Consider the following 21,929-nt stretch of genomic DNA (forward strand, 5'->3'; position numbering starts at 1 on the left):
TATGACTGAGGCACATGTGTAGTCTACAGCTATTTACAACCATCAACACACAAAAGCCTAAACATAACTACACCGCCAGTGACCACAGAAACACTTGTGTAAATATACATTTACAACATAAGAGGCCTCATAAATACAAAGGGTTTTCAGAATACAGATATATATTGATACAACTTAACAGTTTGATTGATGCTCAGGACAGTGTTGCTGTTCCAGTAGCTGTAGAAAGGTGGCAGTAGTGTGACACTTAGACAAAACACTGAAAGAAGAAACACTGACAGTCGGTTGAGCTAATTTAGACTAAATTATTCAATTTCAACACTTGGTTAAGCACTTTTCCTGCATGAGATATGCATGACTATATATTTTGGTGAGACGTTTCCAAATCCTCGAATTTGCTGAAGTAATATTCCATTAAGTTGTACATTATCTCATGCTCCGGGAACTTGCATTATGCAGATAACTAATATACACCCTCCTTACTGTGAATTAAGATATAAATGTAGGGGCATATGTTTTGAAATTCAACAGCGCACACGGTAACGTTTAAATACAAGATATGAACATGAATTTAGTCGTCCAAAAATGTAGTCTCTCTGATAGTCCACAAAAAGATCAGTGTACACTGCACACACTTAACTGTCCACACATAGCAAGTGTCTATTGGATGCACCATCTATATTCAGCTGTACTTCGGTTGGCATTCAGTCCAGGAGATTCCAGTGATTTTGACATTTACAAACATTTCTTCATCTTCTGTTCACAGTCCAGTTTATCTTCACAAATACAGCTCAGATACAAAATAAAAGACAATGTTTGACAAGGTTAAAGAAAAGAAATCATTCAAGCAATGCACAATTTTGATATAAAAAGTCTGGAGGGATAACAAATATTCACATATAAATACTGTACATAAATCTGTAATACAGGACAGTTAAATAATCGTGGCTTAGACTCAAAATGAGAAGTTTTGGTGAAAAGGGTTTGGGTTTTATCAAATATCCTGGTCAGTATGGTAAGGAGAAAGAAGAGACAGGTCGAGACAGATTTGGTGTGGTATCTACACCCCTAAAGGTGTGAAAACACACTCCACCTAAATCATGAACTCCCCCACGCAGGCACACCCTGGCACATGCAAGTAAAAGGAAGATGTACATTTGGGAGGGTCGTCTGTACTGCATATAGGAAAACCAGACTGTGTTCTGGACTTATCAGGACAGAGAAATCCAAGCATCTCTACCGTCTCCTGTCATTTATCGTCTTTTATGTCGACCAGGACAAAGACAGGGACACAAAGTTACTCAATGTGGAAAATTACACAAGCATAATGTACAAAAAAACAGTACAAAAAGTTATTTTTGGAAAAATGGTCCTGTAAGTCCAGCACTGTGTTAAACTGAGGTTTCTGATTGGAGCAGAAGTATAAACTTGTGAGACTTGGGGTCGATGAACTCCTCAGTCAGACGGATGTAAGGGATGCCCTTGACAGTCACAGCTAAGTTAAAGTCAAGACATCTCAGCAGGAAATCTGACCCTTCCTTTAAACCACTGGTGACAGAAGCCTCGCTGACCAAAGTCCACTGGTCAGCCATCCAGCGCTCAGGCCCGTACTGCAGGGTCGGTCCAGGAGCCAGGTAGCCCTCAAGAAAGGCCTGAAAACACAGAAACAGCCAATTATACAACATGTTTACCCAGAAAATCATTTGGCACAATCCTCAGAAAGGTTAAAGCGAATGGGTGCTTTACAAATCAAAAGCAGAACCCACCTTTGGGCTCATGTTGTTGACCAGACAGAAAGCAAGGTGCTTCTGGATGCTCTCCATGCTGTGGCAGTGCTGCCTCCTGGTGGTGCGGAGGTACTTTTGCAGGGCACGGGCCATAGAGGGAAATATAGCCAGAGCTGCTTCACGCACATCCATGATGTCAGACGGTGTTGCCTGCTCATCCTCTTTCTTCATCCGCCGGATATGTGTGAAGGCCTCCTCCACAGCCACCACCAGCCTGACAGAGAGGGGACAAACATACATTAACAGAGGGCTTAATGTCAGCTCTCTAGGGACTGGTGTTTAGTAAGTAATACTATAGAGTAATCCTTGACTCTCTCTTAGTCTAATGAAATTGTAAATCTAAAGACCGTGCATGAGCATAGAATGATGAGAAAAGACTGGATACAGAGTGGTGATGAGGTAGTTTTTGTATATTAATCAAACAGTATCATATTTTGACAGTTCACAATATTTCATGGATTTTCCCTCACTACTGTTTTAAGACACATTCAAACATGTGAACCCATTCTATAATGAGGAGAAACAAGATGTGGATTCAGAAGGACATGCAAAATTCCAATCACATTTACATGCAGAGGGGCATGTCTGAAATAGTCTATAGATCAGTTTGTTGCCCTCAGACATAGTGACTTTTGTTCCCTTGACTCACCTTGCTCTACGTTTACGGACTCTTCTCTCGTAATCGGCCTCTTCGTAGTACAGCTCATTGTGGGCGCTGTCTTTGCGTTTGGCGGCAGCTGTAACCATGGCCCGGGACTGATTCCCATTACCAGGCTGCGCTCCTGCTGTGTTCCCCGGGGCTGCACCAAAAGGAGAAGACAGAAGCAAATTGGTTATATCATTGTGAGCAGGAGCCCCAGCCAGGGTCTAACTCTGATTAATGGACTGTATCTCGCACTCAATCGTGGACAGCAAAGGTCAGATGGTAGCTCAGATCACACAACTCACTGGAGGTGAAAAACTGCTATGAATCAATCTCTTTCGACAGTATTATTTCCAGTTTTAGGTTTTTACAAAGATTTGAGACGGAAGTTTGTAAATCCGTGTTACTTATCTGGGGCATCCTTCCAGATCATGTGTCTCAGTCACAGAGAATGTTAATTTTAGCAATGAGCAAAGAGGCAATTTCCACTTGAAGCGTCAATGTTTCTCTGATACAGAAACCTTTATATTGCTGGGTAAATTGAATATTCATAATTTTACACTTCAAAGGCCATGGTTGCTGTCTGATCTGTGAATTTATTGGTTAGTCTGACAAACCCATAAAGCTAATGGAGCTTGTACGGCAGTATATTAGAGTTCCTGGGGTTTTAATGTGGGGGAGTATTGCATGGTCCATATTAATGAAGGTCAGTACCGTTTGGGGGAGGTTATAGAAAGTAAACGCTGCAGGTCAGGTAAGGATATAAATCCTTTATTATCTGATCTGCATATGTGCATTTATGTGTGTGAGCAGGTGAGATGGGAATCGGAATGTAGCAATAAAACATGGATGAAAAACCATGCTTGTGAATACTGTAGAGAGAAGATCATTTACACAGGGAGCATTGAAAATATTTTCCACGGAAAACATGGGTAAACACCGGTCTCTTTGACTTCCTGGCCTACATATTCATGCTATAAGAGGAGCGTCTTTGAATGACGGTGAAGGGGGGGTTGTAAGTGAGTGAAAAATGAAAAGAATTATGGGGGAGAAAAAAGGGAAGCGAGAGTGAGCCGAGCGGGAGGAAGGAGAGATGTGGCAGAATGTGAGGAATGAGAGTTACTCTGATGAATTATTTAAGGCTTGATATTCCACGGCCCCCGGGAGGCCTCTCAGCTGCACTTTGATAGGGAAGGGGGTGGGGCGGGTGGGAGGTGCTATAAGGACACCATATCCCATACTGCCTCTCTGCCATACATCGTAATGCACTGTGCTGGGAAGCGGTTGGGGGCATTTACTGGTGGTAAGTGGAGGTCCCTTTAAACAGCAGGAGTAGTGCGATAAGTGTTATTACAGGCAGGATGTATGTGGTTACAGTGAACCTATCACAAGCTTTGTAGCGCCACAGTTGGGTTTGTGTGAGTCTGAGTGTGTGTGTCAAAGACGAAAGCTTCAGGGTGCAGTAAAGATGCAGGGAACTGAACCGTGAAATTAGTGGCTTCCTGTGATAAAGTGCTGGGTAGAATGATCTTGGGGACTTCTAACTGTACTTACTGTCCAAAAGGTATGTTCTCAGTTTGTTTTTAAAAGCTGCTCAGGGAGGAGATGGAGATGAAAATAGAAAACATCACAACCAGTATTTAGAAGGGGCGTCAGAATAAAAAAACAGGTCTCTGTTATACTATGTCAAAAATAGAATTTGACTATTTTTGACATAGTATAACATGGAACAGCTCCATCAAATAATCAGACTTCAGATAGATGTTGATTCATTTCTGCACAAATCTGTCTATTTTAAGTATGACTTGAAATGTAGAGAAGCCACATAACACTGTTCAGCTCCTTTTACTGAAGAACATACAGATATTGTTCAGTTAGTTCACTGCTGTATATTAAAGTCTATAAAATGGTCCCTTTTCTCATTAATCAATCGTTAGCAAAGGAACTGGTCAGCATGTGTCACTGATTGTTGCCATAGATTTTGGATCTCATTTCAAACAGAGCCTTGTGGTGTGGCTAATGTTTGAAATAAGTGAGATGTTAAAACTCTCTAGTATAGAGTTAATTGGCCCCTGGAGCCAATGAAACACTGAGATGGACAGCATCAGAAATAATGCAAATTATAGGAGGTCATAATTGGGACTAACCATCCACGTTGTAGACCTTCAACCCAGCCAGGTGTTTGGCAGCCCGATGCTTTGAGGCAGAGAGAAGGGCTGGGTTATGGAGAGGGAAATCTCTGTAGTAATACTCCAAAATGGTTAGAGCGGCCTTTTGAACGCTGTGTGAGAAAAGAAAGAAATGTAGGGAGTAAATACAGAGACAACATACATACAGAAACTAAATTAAAATGTTGGCTAAATTAGAGTACCTAACCAAAAGCAACATAAGGTGTACCTCTCCAATTAGCATTTTACCTTAATCATATTGTGGAACTCAACTAAAAAAGGTCCTAATGAAAGGCAGGAGAACCGATCATATTGTCTTTTTTATGTCACACACTATTCTTTTATTACACAAACGTTTTCTAGTTACCACAGTTGTCCCCTAGTCCTGTCTTATTCACACACTCAATCAGCGCAGTAACAGAGTAAGACAGCCAAAGGACAAGCGCCTGTGTCCGGCCCTTCGTCATCCCTCCCCCCCCAAACTCCTAGAATAGCTCACCGTGGGCAAACTAGACAAAGAGGCCGATGAGTAACTCAATTACCGCCAATGCCAGTCAGTCCTCCCTGTGGACATTGGCCTCCAATTACATGCATACTTCAACAGCATAATGAGTGTGACCAAGTGCTAGTGTGTGTGTGCCTCAGTGTGTACTGTACAGAAAGGTCACTCACATGTAAATTAGAACATGCTCGTATTTAGAGTTTGTTCTTCTATCTTTCCTTTTTCATTAGAAACTATTTAAAGCACATTGGAGGGTAAAAATAGTGTTTGTGTACCTAAGCTGTCCTATGTTGTAGTGACGTGTCTCTCCGTCAGTGGAGCGGATGACACACACGCTGTAGCAGGGCTGGAGGTGACGGAGCTCCAGCAGCACCACTGCCAGGTAGTGGACGAACAGCTGGGAGTCCACCAGGGACACTGCAAACTGGACAATCCCATGGTAGTCCTCATCCTGCTCAGAACACATCACAGGTTTAATTAAAACACTCACTGCTCATTAAACAAATTACAATGAATTGGCTAAAAGATAATAACTTGGAGTAAATGGAATAACCTAGTAAATGAAATGTATGGAATGGATAAAACAACTATGAGAATTAGAAGCCAAATGCATATCTTTGAGGAAAGATGGGAAAAATGGGTAGAGTATAGAAAGCTATAAGGAAGACTTATAAGGAACATGAGGTAAGATTTGACCTCATGGGCTGCTTTCATTTCAAGTTTATTCTTGCCTTTTCCTTTGATTCGTAAATCGAGGGTAAAATAAACAACTTTAAAATAATCTGTAGATTAATCCATTAACAAAATGGTTGTGACCAATGAATGTATACCTGAGTATTAATATTGTATCCATCTTTGTATTTGCATTATTATTATTACTATATTATTTCATTTCGCAACTGTTATGTAGTTAACGTATGTAGCTACATGTGTTTATTTTGTTATGTATGCTTTGTGAATAATTTATTTTCTAAAAACACTCACTGCTGGACGAACAACTTTTTTCCCATTTAAATACTTAACTAGATACGTGTCATTGAGAATGATTATCTTATTTTAAATTGAACAATTGAAAGACATTTTTTTTCTTGAATTGGTAGCCAAGTTATAAGACAACTAAGTCATTTCTTAGGCCAAAATAGGTGGCAATAACACACTTTACAATTGCTATAGAGAATGGCTTATGTTATGATATTTAATTGTTCAATATTTTCAAACAACACAACGTGCATTAATCTAAACTCTGTGAAAATAAGAAAATTCAACTCTTGATTGTTTACTTTAATTAAAAAATATATAATGTAAAAGCTTAAATAACAGCAATATAAATCAATAGCTTTGTAAAAAATCAGAGTATGTGTTATCTTGAAAGCCATAAAAAAAAAAGGTGTTGCTGTGGCTCGCTCTCAAACCCACCTGTGCTTCAAGGATCCGGACCCCAAAGAAGAGCCAATAAGACATGGTGAGCAGGAGTGTGAGGGTGGTGAGGAAGGCACGGTACACACACACTCGGGGCAGGCTTGCCCGGCCCGGCTTGAGAAACAAGGCCCACATGGCCATCAGGAGGATGAGGAGCTTGAAGGCGAGGGAGAGGAAGAGGCCCTCACAGGCTGTGCCACAAGCCTGCAGCCTGTCCGGCCACATAAAAACCGGAAGAAGCAGGAAGGCCAGAGGCGTGGCCAGCACCAGCAGCCCCACCAACGAGCCCACAGCCAGGGGAAGATAACGGCGGAAATCCTCAGTCCGGTCGTGCAATCCCTTCCCCAGTCCAACCACTTCCTCCTGGGAAATACTCAGCTCTGAGGTGCCTGTCACTGCGGTGGTGGTCTCCCCCCAGTTGTCATCCTATGATAGGAAAGAAAGAAAGGTGAAGGAAAGGTATCTTACAAGGCTTCAAGGGATTCATTGGTTTAATTGTCTATGTGTCCATGTTGATTCACCCACATTACTCAAAATACTGTTTCTCCATCCATTCAAGCTTCTGGTCTTGTGAGTATCATAATTGTTACACTATGTTCACCAACAGGTCGAAGCGATACGGTACAATATGATACGACACGATTGAAAACTGTGCCACTGTTTTTATTTTCTTATTTCTTTATTTTTACTAAAAACTGCTGCCTGCCACAAGTGAATGAGTTCAATGCTTTGGGAATAAAGAATGAGCTGGAGGTCTTCCTAGAGTTAGTACAGATGTGAGTAACAAAAGCGTGTATGAGTGAGCCCTTTTTCATGCTATCCATAGATATTTGATCCATTATGGGCCAGCAACTGTGAGCAGAAAATAAATTCCTTCACCTCTATCGTCTTGGTGTCGAGGTGAACATCTCACTGACAAATATCTTAAAACCCGGGCCAAGAAAACTATCATTATCTACATTCCTAAATACCACAAAAGGTAAGAGAGATGTCTTTCTTTGTCATTATAAAATAGCTGACTAAATTGGCAAATCAGAGTAAAATTCAAGAGAAACTGACAAATCAACTCATAAATATAGTCCTGAATCTGAGAGGGAACAATGCCTCCATTTTCTCAAGTTTATGCCCCGTGCACACAGCAGATCCTCCATGTCCTTAAGAGATGTTTGGGTTTCTTGGAGCTTTGCCTCATTATGACAGGCCTTCAAAGTCCCATTGAAGTAATATAAGATGACAGGATGGGGAGTGCAGGAACGTTCACGTTAGAAGGAGGATACCACACACACACACACACACACACACACACACACACACACACACGCACACACACACGCACACGCACACGCACACGCACACGCACACGCACACCTACAGTACACGCACACGCACACACACACACACACACACACACACACACACACACACACACACACACACACACACACACGCGCGCACACACACACACACACACACACACACACACGCACGCACGCACGCACGCACGCACGCACGCACACAGACACAGTCATTGCAAATTAGAGTCCAGGTTTTTTTCTCCTAGCCGGCCAGGGTCATTTTAAGCATAAATCTTTCCCAAAAAGAAAGACAGGGAGTATTTATTTTATTGTGTGCCTGTCATGATTTCAGATAATTAGCCGTTCATTGTTCCCCAGAGTGTCACTGCATTGTGTATTCCTCCGACTACACCAACACAGGAGGAGCAGCCGCAGAGAGAGGGATGGAGGCTAGATAAAGAGACAAGCTGAGCAGATAAGCTTTCGTGGCTTCACACACATGTGCACACACACACCTAAGCACATCAAACAGCCAGTAAAGCCCCAAACTCGCAGCACCCGGGCCTGATGGAGCTGCTGGGAAACCAGACAGGCTGTGGGTAACACAGACAGAAGACAGCCATATGTACTCTCACCTGTCTGGAGCGTGTGTATCTAAACTGTGCCTATTAAGGAGTTAATATAACATTAGCAGATTACGTTAAATTAATCCTACTGCTATTTGTGGAATGTGAAATTTACATTGCATTTTGCATATTTCCAATCAGGAAAATGCCTCAAGAATACGGTGCATAAATATGAATGCTGCCCTCCATTACTGTTCACAGCTAATTAACTCAGCCATGGTGGAGGAGGGGAAGATGAATGAGCATGGAAGAGGAGAGGGAGGCAAAGGGAGAGAGGGAAGGTAGACGTGGTTTAAGGTGTGGTATAGATATAAGAAAGGAGACGAGGGTATGCAGAATCAGCATTTAATCCAAGGTATCTGTCTTCCAGAGTAATGTGTAAGGCCAGAGGTCAGTAAGTGCATTGTCGACTCCATTTAGTGTCTCATTTCAATTCCTCTCACATCTCTCCTCTTTGTCTCCCTCTCGTCTCAAGCCCAAAAGGGATACCAACCTTAAGACAGGCTCTGTGAACAATCAACGTCATTCCACACTTTGGACAAAGAGCAGAACAAATGGGGATACAAAAACAATATCCTATTAAGCTTGACAGTTTTTTCTTAACTGTTGTTGACTAAACAATATATCCAATTAAGGTCCACTTATTTACCTGTTCTGAAGCATTTGACAGCATTACACAGTTTTCATCAGCAGAGAAAGTTTGCCCAGTTGTTATTTGCGGATATATCCTGCCTTTAATCCAATCCAATCCAACTTTATTTATATAGGTCTTTAAAACCTCCAGACCAAAGTGCTGTACAGAGAGAAACGTACAATATAAAATCACACAGCTCAGCTCACAAAACATTAAATAAATAAATACATAAAAAAAAAAAGATAGAAATACAAAACAAACCAGAATAAACGTAACAATTACAAAATAAAAAACATAAAAACAGCCATATAATAAAAACAATAGACCACTGAAAGCAAATAAAAGCAACAATCTACTTGTTTACGAATGCCAAGGAGAAAAGGTGGGTTTTAAGACGGGATTTAAAAACAGACAGTGTGGGAGCCTGTCTGATTAGCAAGGGCCGTCGTTCCACAGTTTAGGGGCGGCAGCAGAGAAAGCACGGTCCCCTCTGCGCACCCTCAGGAGCAACTGATCAGCTGACCTGAGAGTGCAAGTGGGCGTGTAGCTGTGTAACAGCTCAGAGAGGTAGGGCGGGGCCAGACCATTGAGGGCTTTAAAAGTAAATAAAATAGTTTTAAAATGAATCCTCGAATGAACGGGCAGCCAGTGGAGTGAAGATAAAATGGGGGAAATGTGCTCGTGTTTGCGTGTGCCAGTTAGTAGCCGTGCTGCTGCATTTTGCACCATCTGCAGGCGAGCAAGGGAGGACGCACTTATCCCAATATATAGTGCATTACAATAATCCAAGCGGGAGGTGAAGTCATAGTGGGCTAGTGTTTATTGTTCTCTCAATTGTGTCCCTCTATTCACATGAAGCTTCTGTTTATCTCAAACAATAAATGTCCTTCAGAGTAGACGTCTAAAAACTCCTGCTGCTTGGAATAATGTGGACAAAGATAGATTTTCGCCATGATAAAATATTTAATTGACTTTTTCTACTTGGTGCTTAAAATGCTGTTTGTTTATTGTATCAGCCAATATCAGATCAGTATTGTATACTTGTTTAGATGTCTGACAAAAGAAGCAGAAACATATGCAAACGAGAATGACTAAATCTCCAGTTTAGCTATACCTAAAGGTAGTAGTGGTGATAATGCGCTTACGAGAAGCTGAGTCTATTTGTGTCACTCAGAGACACACCAGATGTGAGCTCTCAGGCACTGTTTTGTCAGATGAAAGAGGAGGAAGAAGAGTAAATATAGCTTAATGTTTTCCCTGTATTTTACAAACATGAACAAGATTGGCACCTGGTTTGGTGTCTTGGGTATTTTTCAAGGAAGACATTTTGACATGTCACTAAAGAAAAGGCACAGGTGTCAATGATGAAATGAATTTCCTGGTATTGCGTGTGTTGCCTCACTGTCACTGCTTACTGAAACATTTAATAGAACTGATCCACCTTAAATGTTATTAGTAACCACTGTGCTTTTTCTACTGATAAATCAAAATGTCTGCTGTGAAAAAGACAAATAAAACAGACATTTCAGTAAGCTCAGGTAAAGGATGCACCCTTATCTTCTAAATCAGCTTTTTCCTTTATGCAGACAAGCTTTCATGCTAACGTCTCCAGCGAAAGAAACTGTATCATTCACTGTTGATAAAACCAGCCATTAAACCTCAGTGGATTAATCCTTACAGATTAATGCCTCACTAATCAGGCCTGATCTCTACATACAGTACAGTGAGGAGGAAGAGGAAGTCACTGAGAGAGGATGTAACGGAGAAGGGTTACGGGAAAGAAGGGGGGGGGGGGATCATGAGTGCTGCTGCTTGCTTGGCAGTCGTTTCATCTGGCAAAGGGTGAACATGGATTATTGTTAGGCCTGTTCCACCCTCACAAAGCACAACAACACAACAACATACTGATTAGCACTGTTCACACAGACTCACACATACACACACCAACAGTCTGCCAGCTACAAAACACAATAGCTAAGCCCCTCTGGCCTGGGTGGAGGACATTTACACTTTGGTATGTTTGGCAGTGTGTAGTTTCATTGTGCATAAGTCATTGGAGCAAAAACCAATAACATTAATATAAATGCTTGGCCGATTTCCTATAATTAACTTCATTCTTTTAATTGTGGCGATTAATTTAACATTACATACAAAATGTGAGGGTAACAGCAATTAATAGGTGTGTAGGAACATCTATTTAAATTAAAAAAAAGGTGCAAAAGCAATGTGTGAAGTGCCAAAACAGGAGAATGTGTTTTTCCCCCATACGCTTTGGCGCTGCTAAAGCTAACATTGTGAATTGAAGCTTTTGCCTTCTGGCACAAAGTCACAGCATCAAGTCTCACAAAGCAGCATGGACAGTCTCAGTAACAGACTTGGCGCCCTCCGTATGACTCACACATGCACACACACACAAACACACAAACACACACACACACACACACACACACACACACACACACACACACACACACACACACACACACACACACACACACACACACACACACACACACACACACACACACACACACACACACACACACACACACACACACACACACACACACACACACACACCACCACCAAGACCGTATCCTTATGTCACGGACATGCGTGTAAACATGGCGGATTATTCATATCAGTTTTCTCTCAAAGTGGCATTTGGCTGGACACTGAGGCTAATCTCAGCCTGTGAGAATGTCTCTTTGCAGCGGAGCCTTTTAGTGTTACAGCGGCTCAGGTCCAGAAGAGCCCAGTCGGGGGTGGACTGTGGTGGTAATGATGGTGCTGCTGCTGCTTTGCCATTTGGACACATATATCTGGAGGGCTAATGCAATACAATAGCAGATTACCTTACATTGTGGACAATGGACGACGGACGTATGCTACGAGCTGACAGTCACATGACATTGTGGAATGTGTCTGCCCAGCCAGAAGGGGATTCTGAGCGGAGACTACACAATAGTTCATAACTACAAAATTGAGTCGATAAGTCTGACTGAAGACATGTTTAAAGTCTTATTTTATCTAATTATACTCTAGAGTATTTTTTTTAAATGCAGATTGTTCTCAGCCACTTGTACACAGCTTGTCTCCTTTTTCTCGAACCAACAATACATACACAATGACAAAACCTTCTTTTTTTATTATAGATGTCAAGTAGGTCAGAGAGCCTATGAATGCAGCCCTAGGCAGAGTTTTGTCTAAAGAGACATAAACATGACTCTTGTTTCTCTTTCTTAGGTTGTCTTACTGCTTCTACCTCAGCTTTCTTAACTTTCATTTGAATTTACCTGAACCTCTGCAATAAAAGGAATAGCCTGGTATCTTGGAAAATATGTTTATTTGCTTTCTTGTTTAGAGTTAGATGAGAACATAAATCTCTGCCTGCTGAATATTAAGCCGAAGCTACTGTATTAATTCAGCATAAATTATGGAAATATTGTACAAAGATGCATACCACCACTTCTCAAGCTCACTAATCAACAATGTAAATTCTTTTGTGTGTTAAATAGCTTTAAAAAAACTCCTATAAATACAACAATTTGCTGTTTCATGAGCGGTTATGCCTGGTGATATCATGATGATAGTTCACAGGAAGTGTCAAAAGAAATAGTCTGGCACATAACGCCATGTAAAACCTCAACTGGCTGTTTTTACACTTTAGTTATTTTACAGAGTACCAGGGTATATGGCCTGTCAATTAGAGAATTTAAGGGTTGCTGGTAAGTAGAATACAAAAACAGAGCTATAACAGAGCGAGGCTAGCCATTATTCCCCCTGTTTCCAGTCTTTATACCAAGCTGCTGGTTACAGCTGGCAAACCGATGACTGTGATTGATCTCCTCATTTTACTCAAATACGTTATTCGTCAAAGTATTTGAAATAATGATCACGGCATAAAAGCATCTTTAATCCTAGCCGCGTTGACCTAGCTAAATACCCATTCTGTCTTTGAGCTGCATTATCACAGCATTGCACTTTCCTGTTTCTACTTATCTTGCTTGCAGAGCTCAGAAAAATCAGCTTTATAGAATAACTGGTACAAATGTGCTTTCAAAGCGATCAGGCTGTATGACGGTTACACACACACACACACACACACACACACACACACACACACACACACACACACACACAAAGTACCACAGCAATGTCCGTACAAATCCGTCCAGGCCTAGAAGTGGGATGCAAATCCTCTGACCTATTTGATCCCTCGTCACTATTGTTATTATGTGTCAGGCGCTGTGGCAATGGGCAGCCAGCTGCCGAGAGGACGGGTTTAAAAAAGGTCATGGTGAAGAGTTCCTACTGTAGATGGATTACTGCAGATTGAGATTCTGAAGGAATAAATGACTTTTCTAAAAAACAGCCTTCATTCCTTCAAAGTTCATTGTACACTTTCATGGAAAATACCTGGGCATCATCTCCCTGATCTTCTGCTGGTGTGGGTTCTCCTGGCAGGGGCTCTCCATTGGTAACGGGGGACTCCTGGGAGGGCGTGTCGGGGGGGTTGATGACGACGGACTTCTCCGAGCGAACGCTGTCTTTACTGCTTGTCTTGTGCCGCTCACGGCTCCGATCGCTATAGAGAAACACGCGATGAAGATTAGGAATGTCACAAGAGGAGTGAAGAGATCAGATAAGACCAAACACATATACACCATGTGCCTACATAGTTGTTTCTGATTAATCTGGAGGGTTTTCCTTATTGTTTCATCTATAACATTTGAGGAAAATAGTTAAAATCACAATTCACAATTTGACAGCCTTGTTGATGTTGATGTATTCTAATTGTTTGATTTGATTGATTGACAAAACCCTAACAATCAGTTTCATTCGTTTATTACTTAAATGGTGCAAGCTTCTCAAAATGTGCATAACATTGCCTGCTTTTCTTCGTCTTTTATGATAAATAAACCAAATATCTTTGTGTTTATTTAGATTTGGACTCAAAAGAGGGAGAGAGGGAGAAGAATTACAGCAAAGGGCCATGGGTTGGACTTAAACCGGGGTCACTTCAGTAAGAACTCTACTAGGTGAGTTACCTAGGGGCTAAATATCTTTGGGTTTTGGATCATTTGTCTGAGAAATCAAAACCTCTGAAGACCATTGACATTGGGGAATGTGCAATTGCCATTTTCTTTGCCAAATACATATATAATAATTCTGACACTTGATGAACAGAACAGAACAGATGATTCAATGTGGAAAATATTTGCTAGTTGCATCCCTATTTTGCAAATAGCTGGAAATGGGGGTGGATATCAAGGAATGTATAGGATGGGAATAAAACGATTCTCTCATTGGCCGGATAGGCCGAGTGAATCACTGAAATAGGTTAGAGTCACTCAGCTGTGACGACCCTAATCCACAAGCTCTGTTGCTCTCAATCTCTAGCTGCTTCTCTCTACTGTCTCTCTCTCAGCTGATTTATTTAGATGCAACCAACACGTGAGCCGCACAAACTGAATAAAAACACAATGAGCACCGCAGTAATTACATGACATACTATATAAAAGATGCTGCGAGGGATGTAGCAGAAAGCCCTGTCATGGGGGGGAGAGACAGACACAGTGGAGGAGCAGACAGTCAGATGGGAAGGCGGGCAGACAGGAAACATACCCATGTCGGTTTGATCTCCCCGAGCGGCTGGAGTGATAGGAGTAGCCCGAGTGGGTTGACTCAGTGTCCATTTCAACAATGTGCAGGGCTGGCGATTGGCCAGGGGGATGAGGAGAGATTTGTTGTGTGGTGGAGAGGGTAAGTTGGCAGCAGTACTCAGGAGGAGGAATGGGTTGCTATAGAGACGGGCCTCAGGAATCCACGACGACCGACAACTACCCCAGAGAGCTGCTGTAGTGTCCACATTGACCTGAGAGATGGAGAGGAAGAATATCAGGCGTCAACAGTTTGTAATTCAGAACAAATTATGTATTGTTTATGTTAGTCATGCAACATATTTCTGCACATTTTGCTGTTTATAATTGTTTTTAATTAAAGCATGATTAATAATCAAAATATTAGAGACAACATCCATTTTCATTATCTGTGCTTTGGGACAGGAAGGGCAGGTACTTAATAAGATTGTCTTTCATGAACGTTTGGAACATGCTTTGTCTGCTGTACCTCTATAAAATAAAGGATTGATAATCTTAAGAGTCTATTTGCAAAGCCACATTGCTGCACACTGGGCTTGGAATGACATGGCCCACAGTCATAGCATGATTCATGAAGGCTGTAATAAAGTCAAACTGTCTCATTTTGTCCTGGTTTCTCTTGTAAAAAAAGTAATGTGTCTCAGGAGACTTCCTGGTTAAATGAAGTTTAAATAAAGAATTACTTCATAGTCCTAGAGACATGAGGTTTAGGGAAGAAAATGGAGGTCAGTTTAACCAGTTTCTACTAGCACCACGGAATTACATAGTAAGAAAAGAGTTTCAATGTCATATTTGAAACAATAATAAGAGCAGAAAGACAAATAATCAAGCCAAATAAAAAATACTGCAATCTAGGGTCAGGCAATATGACATTATTGTCAAAACAATATACAAATGTCTATAGTATATATTTTTCTATATTGCTTCTATCACAATATAGACTTTGCCTGTGTATTTCTTTTTCATTTTGCACTGAAGTTCTTAAAATTAGTATATACAGCACTTTTTATTTATTGCAGAGTTATTTCACACAATAGTATACAAAAAAGTATTTGCCAAGTATTGTGGGGCTACATATAGTGTTATATAACATGTTGATATATAAAATGACCTATATCTTGATGGAAGATTTTGGCCATATTGCCAATTATTTATTAAATAGCCATTCTATTCACAATTTGAATAATACAATAAAAAAATCCCCCATTGTATGTTAAGACCCTCTCTATCTTTTCATTATGCAGTTTGACAGACTGTCTTCCTGGGCCCTAATGTCTGCTGTGTGATGAATTAGGACGTCTCCAGGCTTCACCATGCATGACCATTCATTTAGACCTCAATCTACAGTCTGTCTGTCTCCCTGCTGTTGTCCTGACAACCACCTGCCAATCACCATCCCCAGCCCAGTCTCATTTTAGTAACCCGTTTATTTTCCTTCCCGTCATTTTCAGACTATAATGTTATCTCTGTAGCCAGTGATGCATATAAACAGAAAACAGCCAATTCAGCACATTAGGATGGGAATGCACGCAGCTGCCTGGGGATCATGCTGTGAGAATGATGGTTAGAGGGAGAAACTGTAATGTATCTGATTTCCATAAAGATGATGCAGTTGGGGTTGAATGTTTCTCTCTCTTTACATTGCCCATCATGGGAAATGTGGACAGTGCAAATAAGAAACCACAGTTTTTCCATTTAGGATTGTCATACAACGCATATAAATTATGTAAAAACGTCACCACTGGCAGGGGGACATATGTCAGACAAAATAAATTGCAAACGACAGTGTTGTGACAAAATGCAGAGTAGATCGAACGTGAATAAGAAGTCAGAATCAACTTTTGCTATTAAAAGCAGGGGAACATATGCTGAACAAGGCAGAGCTGCATGTTTGGGACTTCCATAAATATTGTACTTGAATATACCACTCACAGCATCAAAGCTAGTGTCACAGCATCAATTTTTAAACATGAACCCGAGTTTTGACAGAGGAGGGTCACATCTCTCATCCCTAACACACATCTGGAGCGTCCACTGTTTCCTTGGCAACACACGAGGCCCCATCTAGCAGCAATAATCCATCACCCCTGCTGAGAGTACATTTTAGTAATGGGTGTGTTGGTGTGTGTGTACGTGTGAGTGTGTGTCTGTGTGTGTGTGTGTGTGTGTGTGTGTGTGTGTGTGTATGTGTGTGTGTGTGTGTGTGTGTGTGTGTGTGTGTGTGTGTGTGTGTGTATGTGAGAGTAAAGGTGGGGGGTGGCACACTGTGAGGGCACAAAGAGCAAACAATGGTCTCTCATCACACCCATCGCCCGCATGGTTAAATGAATGAGCCAATGATTTGAATGAAAGCTGTTAACCCCCTGAGTGCTGATCTCTGAACGCGTGGCCGTGGTATGTGGGCCAAGATGATTCCTCTGGGAAGCCACTCATCCACGAGACGAGCATGAAGAGGCATAGTTAACCAGGCCATGTGGAAAATCGCAGCCAGGGGGTAAAGAAAACTATCAGTTACAAACCATCGGATAACTATGAATAAAGCATAACAAGGTGCATCAGAGACGAGCCACTGCATGCTTATTCGGAGTCTGTCCATCCAAAAAATTCAGTAGTCGTCTGTGAGGAACCCTGGGAGGAAAAAGGGATTCTCTAGTGAGACGTAGCTGCAGACCGTTCTGGTTGGCTGCACCGACATGAGATGCACGAGGGCAGAAAGTGACACTAATGTAAAACAAACAGTCATTAGTGTGTTTGTTTAGTGCACTGTGGGAGCTACTGGAAGGCTCAGGGGTACATACATGCGTTATGATGGACTCATTGTTTCATCATCTTTAACATCTGATAGGTTAGGCTATTTGCAGCATTTCCCCCCGCTGATTCAACTCATGAATGAATAATAACACATAAGAATGTTGGGTTTTAGTTAAATGTCCTTGGCTTCACATTTTGGCCTCCAATCCGGGCAGAGAAAGAGAGGTGTGGAATTTCAGATTCCATAAAGTGCTCAATGTAATGTTGGCACCATACAGTCTATGGTTGGCACCCTAAATGGCACAGATCAGCCTCGTAGCTCATCCAGAGCACATGCTGAGGCCTGGTTACCATGGCATCTGTGCCCGCCCTCACACCCATTAGCCCTCGTGCCTGGCTTCCTTCATGTGCGCCTGCCCTGGTGGCATCATGCCATAATCTGCCAGATGCAGCAGCTGGGTGACTTTATTTTCTCTATCGTTTTTCACAATGTCAAAGCAATCTACAATCTGCAAAGCCCCTTCTACATAATTTTCTTTATTAACTGATTAACCGTTAACTTTCCTGAGCGCAAGGGGTCATCCTCAAATTGCTAGTTTAGACCAAACAACAGTTAAAATGCCAACAGTAGTCAATATACTATCAAAGTAGACTATGAAAGAAAATTGTCTCAGTGAACGACCCGGAACCACTAAATTGTAGCTATTTTTTTATAAATAACTTCCAAAGACAATGCACAAATTGTATAATAATTACCGACAGCGTTTTGTTTCATCTGTATATTAGATGAAACAAAACGATGTTTATTATTTGTAGTGTAATGACACCTGTTCTGGCATATAAGACATGAACAGACACGTAAGTAACACGGGTCAGTAGGCTATGTAGGACCTCTTTGAAATCAAACAATGGCTAACACAGTGTGTGCCAGTGTGTAAGTCCAATCCCTACATGGGCTTCAGATAACCCAGAGGAACAGCTGCTGCCTAACTGCATTATAACAACGCTGTTAACTGACGAGAAATCACCAAATGGAGCTTAAGACATGGCGGCATGTAACACCCATGGAAAGGATTTCTTGGACCTCGCCATCGGGGTATATGATGTCATTTTCCTGTGTGCTTTCTTCATTGTTTGCTGTGACATTTGATGCCTTGTGCAAAGGTATTTGTCAGATATGTGTGGAGAGAAAACCTTTGACCTTTGAGTGACTTGTGAGAGTCTCAGCCACTCCCACCCTGATGCTTTTTCACACACACGCACACACACACAGAGTAAAAGGAGAAAGTTAAGACCTGACACAATTCTCTGGAATGCAAACTTGTTCCCTCCCTGATCCGCTCATGTGGAACTAAATAAAAGTACAGTAGAGGGAGAGAAGTGGTGAGAGAGATAACTCACTACATTCCTACTTTAAGAGCAGTGCTTTTATGCCTGTAAATACAGTGCTGTACACTACTCTACAATGCATCACGCATTACAGTGTGCAACCAAGCTTTGCAGGATCCTAATGCTCCTCAGTAGCCTAAAGGTAGCTGAAAGGTAGCTCCACTTCTCATTAAACTCGATGCACTGCCAGCCAGAAAAAATACACGGTTTAAAAGAAAAAAATGACAAAAGCAGTGCTGACACTCCTTTCTTTTGATCATTCATGGCGAAAATAGCCTCCATTATTCCAGGGGGTGGTTCATCTATCCAAGGGGGTCCCATACCCTAAACCTCTGTGCACAGGACCTTTCAGCACTAATCAATAATACATGTCTGTAGGTGACGAACAGTTACACTGCAGCATCAGGACTCTGAGATAATGAAGAATACAACACATATAGTGCCAGAGGAGGCACGTGAAGAGGCTTTAGTCATAGTAACACCTCATCCAGCTGTGCCCAGTGGTGTGCTCTCCAGACAGCTGCTGATGATGGCGACACACACCATCACCCTGCAGCAGCCGTTTGCATCTATTACGCCCTTTATTTCAGAGGCTCGCTCATGGGTCTGAGATAAAGCTAGGGATGTGATGTTACTTCTCTGTTACTCAGCTGCAGTTTCGGTTTCAATAGATCTGGTTTCAGTCACATCCTGAACACCATTAACCACAGCAGGTTATCCCCTCAAATTATGCGTGCATATTCTGGTTTTATCTGTTTATCCACACTACTACTACTACTACTACTACTACTACTACTACTACTACTACTACTACAGTAATAGGCACAGGGGGCAGTGTTAAAAAAGAACACTGCCCATATAGCAATAATACAAATCGGCAAGGTTACCTGCTTATAAATATCGGTTAGGAGCACTAAATGCTACATCTGTCTGAAAAGAAGGAAACCATTTTCCACGACGGCAGCATTGAACTTCATCAGTAATTCCTGCGAGAGGTTTAGTCTCAGGCGTTTGGAAGCATACACCCGGTGTAATGAACGCAGCATCGCGACAATCAATTCATTTACCTACCTTTCTTTTCTCAGAAGTGTGTCATATTCCTCCACTTGCGTCTGGGTGTCAGTGTTTGGTTGGATCTGCTGCTGAGGCGCGCCGTTCTGCACTGACACGGGCAGCTCCCTCACAAGAGCCTGGCCATTGTGGTTAGCGGTACCAGAGAGAGAGGCAGCATGGAGGTACAATACACTTCAAGTGCAGTAAAACTAATGTTTCAGCTGTTGCCCACAAGAGGGCGTTATTTACGTCAGATATAGACTTGCTATAGGCAGGAATGTCTTCTACTTTCTCTGTGAATCAGTGTGTGAAACCCCCCTCCATTCAAAAATGTGTTTGGTTATTATTTTCCACTTTGATGTTGACAGTCATTGTATAGACTGGTGTATGTGCAGAGACACTAAGTGACACTAGGTTGTACAGTCTATTATCAAATTCAAACTACTGTGATATGGAAGCCTTCTGAAAGGTGTATTCTCTAGGTTTCCATACATTTTTTCAGAATAGAAACGTAAAAACGGCATTGAGGTGAATCTTGTCTTAACAGGGCCTCAGGATTTACAGCAGCAGCAGCAGTGCATTTGAGATTTTTTTAGGGTCAAGACATGTCACCTCTGGACTTTTGGAGGAATAAATCTGCCACAAAATCCTGATTTACACTCTCTAATTTGAGGCAGTCCATCTCTTGCCAAAAGACAAAGATAAATTATAGGGGAAAAGGGCCTTTTTTCTAACTATAATGAAAAGTGTCCTTTTTGCACTGAGGAAAGAAGGCCTCTACAGCGAATTGGTGCCATGCTGGGGGTGTTTTTGTGGAAAAAACACATTTCCTGTTTTGACCAAATACACGCTGCTGACAGCCAATAAAGCAAATAATCAATTTCCAGTGGTCCAAGAAACATACAGAACATGTAGCCATTACCTTGAATATCTTCTGAAGAGCAAAAACCTCTCAACCTATAACTCAGGATGGGAGGTGATTAAAAAAAAAACATAAGTAACCCACTTCAATTTATTCCTTAGTGATCTTACACTTGAAACACCACGTGAACTCTAGTAAAGATCAGGCGCAATAATGCATGCATGCAGGCATCAATGGTACAGAAACATGCGTCCATACAATTGTCTCAACTACATTTTAGGAAAGTTATTTTAAAACAAAAAGATGCAGAATTCTATTTAAAATATCTATTCACATAAATAAAAAAGTGAATGTGGATTTTTTACAGTTTCATCTCCCTATATGAGGCTCCATCAGAGGGCAGTGTTGCTCCTTTCACAGCGGTGTGTGACAGAGTCGTATTCAGACTTAAATAGCCTTCAGATCTTACCTAGTTTTAGTATTTGACCCACATTGGCTGAAACTATACAGGATATTAATAATCCTCAACGTATTGCCTCTACAGCATTCCCTGCCCCATTAATCTTAAAATCTGATGCTAAGGCTGGCCTCTCTCCCTCGACTCCCCAACATACCTATTGTATCCAGTGTGTAGACCGAGTGTGTAGTGTGTGTGATGTGTAGACAAAAGGCTGTCACTCTTGCTGCTGGAGTGGACATGAACAATACGACGAGCCCCTTGGGCCACATTACACCGCAGAGACTTGCATAAAGGGACGAGCGAGGGAGCACAGACAGCTCTGACTAATGGAGAGAGAAATCAAAGGGACACGCAGGAGTTTGTATCCTCTGCCTGATCTCAGACCAAAATATAAAAGCCATCTCTTGGTAATGGCCAAAGCCTGGGTAGTATGTCAAAACACTGAAAAACAACTTAATGGTTCAATGTGAACATAAATTATTTATATACCCATTTGACTAAAATCACAAAAAAGACCATGTGCAGCTTTACAGAGTCTCCTGATGTTAGCAAACATTTACCCACCCCGGAAAATGTTGCAGCAAATTTGAAAATATAGTCCTGGGACTGTTTTGCTTATAAATGACATTTAACATTATCACAATTTTCAAATCATGTTGGTATTTACTCAAACACAG

At 41.6% G+C, this 21,929-nt stretch overlaps 1 protein-coding gene across 1 annotated transcript; it reads right to left on the reverse strand.

The window, feature by feature from the left end:
- Positions 1-507: 507 nt before the first annotated feature.
- LOC307030728 (vang-like protein 1) lies at positions 508-20,081 on the reverse strand. The gene is made up of 9 exons (XM_079667347.1): positions 19,949-20,081; positions 14,703-14,952; positions 13,494-13,662; positions 6,517-6,945; positions 5,376-5,551; positions 4,578-4,711; positions 2,437-2,587; positions 1,767-2,001; positions 508-1,652 (listed from the first exon to the last, which is right to left on the reverse strand). Exons 2-9 carry the CDS (start codon positions 14,771-14,773, stop codon positions 1,392-1,394), a joined length of 1,626 nt encoding a protein of 541 aa, XP_079523473.1. The 5' UTR covers positions 14,774-14,952; positions 19,949-20,081; the 3' UTR covers positions 508-1,391.
- Between the last annotated feature and the right edge of the window lie 1,848 nt (positions 20,082-21,929).

The sequence above is a fragment of the Notothenia rossii genome (assembly GCF_949606895.1).
Source record: "Notothenia rossii genome assembly, chromosome: 2".
In the NCBI taxonomy this organism is placed as follows: Eukaryota; Metazoa; Chordata; class Actinopteri; order Perciformes; family Nototheniidae; genus Notothenia; species Notothenia rossii.

Excerpts from the sequence above, each read along its gene's own strand:
- LOC307030728 (XM_079667347.1), bottom strand. The coding sequence starts at position 14,773 with ATGGACACTGAGTCAACCCACTCGGGCTACTCCTATCACTCCAGCCGC. Across the intron at positions 4,712-5,375 it reads TACAACATAGGACAGCTTAG|CGTTCAAAAGGCCGCTCTAA; the intron begins GTACACAAACAC and ends TTTCTCACACAG. Across the intron at positions 1,653-1,766 it reads TCAACAACATGAGCCCAAAG|GCCTTTCTTGAGGGCTACCT; the intron begins GTGGGTTCTGCT and ends CTGTGTTTTCAG.